This window comes from Eupeodes corollae, chromosome 3 (assembly GCF_945859685.1).
Source record: "Eupeodes corollae chromosome 3, idEupCoro1.1, whole genome shotgun sequence".
Lineage (NCBI taxonomy): Eukaryota > Metazoa > Arthropoda > Insecta > Diptera > Syrphidae > Eupeodes > Eupeodes corollae.
In genome coordinates, this window is record NC_079149.1 from 34,487,717 (window position 1) to 34,491,705 (window position 3,989).

A 3,989-nucleotide genomic window follows, 5' to 3' on the forward strand; every position below is an offset into this window, starting at 1 on the left:
ACAAAGTATCAACAAAATTATTGTCTACGTAACACCCCTCAGGCAAGCTAAAAGTCCATCACGATTTTTATTTTGTATTGTAAAGAGTTATCTCTTTTCCAAATTGACAAGGAACCCTTTCAAAGAAAGCATTAAATGTAGTTGTGCAGAAAACAAATAAATCATAGAGTAATAAAGTTCAGCTTTCAGTTGAATGAAAAAACATGATCAACTGTCATTTTGACATAAGTAGACTTGACTTGATAGTTAGTTAGATTTTTCTTGACTAACTTTCCATAAAAGTTGCCTTAATTGGAAGTTAATTTTTTGGCAGCTGGCCAATCAGATTCTAGAAACTTGCCGAACTTTCAAGTCCCTTTTGTTGTCTGAACCTGCCCAATGACACTAACACTAGAACAAAATAGTAGAAATAATCTAAAAAATGTGGAAATAATATTTTTAAGCATTTAAAGTTGTTTAGTTTTGATTTTGTTCTAAAAATATACATAATTGTTTTATCTATAATTTTATAAATGAAAGCCGCTACATTTTGTTTTTGAAAAATTGTAAGGCCAACTAGCAAATGGAGGCATTTAAGGGTCGGCCATATAAGTTAAGACAAAACAGCAGAAAAAATGAGGAAATAAATATAAATAAATAAATATTCCATCTACGAGTTTTCCTTTGCCGAAAAGTCGATTCCTTTGCCATTGAGTAAGGAAACTACTCGAATGGTCGACCTCTAGAGTTGGGGATTCACACTTTTCTTTCAGTTTTTGAAAACTGAAAGAATTGAATAATTTTAAAATAGAACCATTTAAAATATTTAGATAATTTTACATTGCTATTCGAAAAATGTTGGTCAAACATTATATTACTCTTCTCGAGATCACTTCTTGGAATTTAGGAAAAAAATCAGCTCGGAAGACAAAGCCAATATTTTGTGTATGTCACGTCTCAATTTGACAACACGTAAAATTTCTAAGAGACTGAATATTGCTCAACAAACTGTAGCAGGAAAAAAGGCTCAGGGAGACCGAAAAAGACGACCCCAGCAGAAGATCGTTTTTTGGTATTGTTCAATCGTCGGCATCAGTTCAGGACTTCGGTGGACCTTAAAAACGATCTGTATCGAGCTACAGGCAAAGTTATTTCATCAAGCTCAATGAGTAAAAGGTTCGTTAAACTTGGACTCTCAAGCCGATACTGAAGCCGGATTTTCCAAAAAGTGTCAAATCTGCATTTTGCGGATTGTTATTTCAACACATTTGACAAGATTCGAAAAAAAAGTGTGACCAACATTTTTCGAACGGCACTGTATATTCATACATTTAAACAACTGAATTTTAAGGAAGAGTAAAATGTGAAGAAACAAATGGGCATGTTCAGACAACATAAGGGACTTGTCAACTGAGTTCTTTAAACGTACATTTTTACCAAGGTAACTAGTTAGTTTTTTGAGTATCATAAACTTCACACTCGAAACTTTACTCCACTAACCTCTACTTGAGTTGATCGTGCAAAAACTACCAAACACAACATTGTCTAAAAAACGCTCCTCAGGCAAGATACAATTTCATCTCGACCTGTATTTTTATAATAAAGTTCAGCTTTGAGTTAAATGAAAAACTTGATCAATTGTCATTGTGATGTAAGTTGACTTGACTTGATAGTTTGGGACATTTTTCATGACTAACTTTCCAGTAAACTTTCCAATAAAGTTGCCTTAATTGAAAGTCTATTTTTTAGCAGCTGGTCAACCAGATGCAAGAAACTTGCCTTACTTTCAAGTCCCTTATTTTTGCCTGAACCTGCCGACTATCTTTCAAAATTCTGTCCAATTACAAGGATATGCTAATGACATTGACATAATTGGAAGAACTTAACGTGATTTCAATCGGGCAGAGGCAGCAAAAATGGTTTTAACTGTTAATGAGGGTAAAACATGCTGTCATAAAGAAATAACCGTCAACACCAACACGATGTCTTGGTCAAAACAACATGCATAACTTTGAGGTAAGCAGAAAACAACACCAGCACTGCGATCAAACGAAGGATTAACTTTTGCTAACCGCTAATTTTTTGGGCTAAGAAAGTAATTGAGTAGCAAAGTCCTCTCTCCAACGACCAAAATTTCGCTATATAAGACCCTCATCATGATCATCCCCTTCCTCGAAAATTTAAAACAAAACGTTTTCGCATCAACTTAATTCAGCCACGATTATGCAGAATGGTCCTGGAATACTCCGACGGGCGAATATTCCAAATTAATTCCGACTAAGGAGCCAATTATAGCTATTATTGGTTCTTATCATTAAAACCAATTATTGGAATTTTCTGTCAGGCCTGTCATTTAAAAAAAATGCCACCGAAAAATCTAATCAACGGGAAACACAGCTAAGTATCTATTCACACAATTTTCAATGATAGCTTTAACTAAGATTAAATGCATAATTTTCCATAGTTCCATTTCATGGTGTATACATTTAATTAAAGTACAATGCAACGTATGCCACACGCCTTGAATCAAAAATATCCTAAATGTCCTATTAAGTAGATACCTATATGTGTAAATCTTGAATCTAAAATGTTTCCATTAAATAAACAAACAAAGAAATCAGTGAAACAAATACAAAATTCACTCGAAATTAACCCCCTCGTTGTTACTATAGCAAATGTTAATTTTGAATCTCCAAGATATTACTACAATAAAATACCGAGTTTCCATTTTGTTTAAGAAAAAACAAACAATAAAACATATTTTATTAAAAAAAGAATATATCTAAATTATATTTCATTTTCACAGGATTACGTTGGCTTTGGGCCCGGTTTTCTTCGCCACTTCTTCCGCGATAGCATTTCTTTTGCCTTCTCCTTCTTTAGAGTCTTATCATAGTACTTGCCGCTCTTTGTGAAGAATTTCTGTTCACTTCTCATCTCGGCCAACTTACGATTCTTCTGCTTCATGATGTTCTTTTTGTTGGCGGATTTCTTTTTGCCTGCCTCCGAGATTTGTACTTTAATTTTGCGTCCCTGCAAATCTGTGTTGTGGAGAGCGAAGGCTCTTTGGAAACTATCGATATTGGCCATTTCGACAAATGCAAAACCTCCCCGGCGTTTTTTGGGTATGCGGACACTTTTCACTTCGCCGGCTTGCCTAAAGTAATCCTCCAGGTCTTCTCTAACTGTGTCAAAGTTGAGATTTGTAACGTAGAGAACAAATCGATTGGCTTTGCTGGCGCCTCGCATCAGCGATGCCAATTGTTCTGTTGTTAGTTTTGTGGTTGGGATGTCTGGAGTTTCGGCATCGTCGTCATCTTCATCCATGTCCTCATCATCGTCGTCTTCATCGTCATTATTATGGTTAGTGGAGCCATTTGTTTTGACCTCATCGCCAGATTCACCACTGAAATCCTTAACTTCTTCATCTTCGTTTTCTTCATCGCTGGGATTTGTATTTTTCGTCTCAACGTAGGTTCCATCGAAAATTTCTTTTCTCTTTGCGTCGTCGAAGTTTCCAAGCAAATCTGCACTGTCGTCATTTACTTGTTTGCGAATTTTGTCGGGACGCACAAATTGTTCGACTTCATAATCACTGCCACTTGAATCTGTGTCATCGGAAGTCATTTTATTAGGTTTTGTTCGTTTATTTCGATGTTTTATTTCTGCATTTCAACACAACTTTGTTTTGATTTTCTTCACTACGGCTATTGAAATGTGATAATCATAATTTTCGTGACAGCTGACAGCACGTGGTATTCATTTTAAAATAAATTCATCGGCTTTCGGCTAATCGCTTGATGAACGTGTTGAATTCTCCTTACCGGGAAAAGCGTCATCTATGTTCCAACAACAAAGCAGTGGTGTTAATGAGCATTTTCAACTCTCTATTTATTGAAAATGTTGCATTTTTATGCTTGCAAAATAAAGGGAAATAAAATCAAAACGGATTAAAAATGCATTTCGACAACATATATGTATACCAGGTTCGGTGTTGAGTTTCAACGGCG

General features: G+C 35.3%; 1 protein-coding gene across 1 annotated transcript; it reads right to left on the bottom strand.

Annotated features, from left to right (window-relative positions):
* Positions 1-2,700: 2,700 nt before the first annotated feature.
* Positions 2,701-3,702, bottom strand: LOC129949943 (uncharacterized). The gene has a single exon (XM_056061691.1). It carries the CDS (start codon positions 3,604-3,606, stop codon positions 2,788-2,790), a length of 819 nt encoding a protein of 272 aa, XP_055917666.1. The 5' UTR covers positions 3,607-3,702; the 3' UTR covers positions 2,701-2,787.
* Between the last annotated feature and the right edge of the window lie 287 nt (positions 3,703-3,989).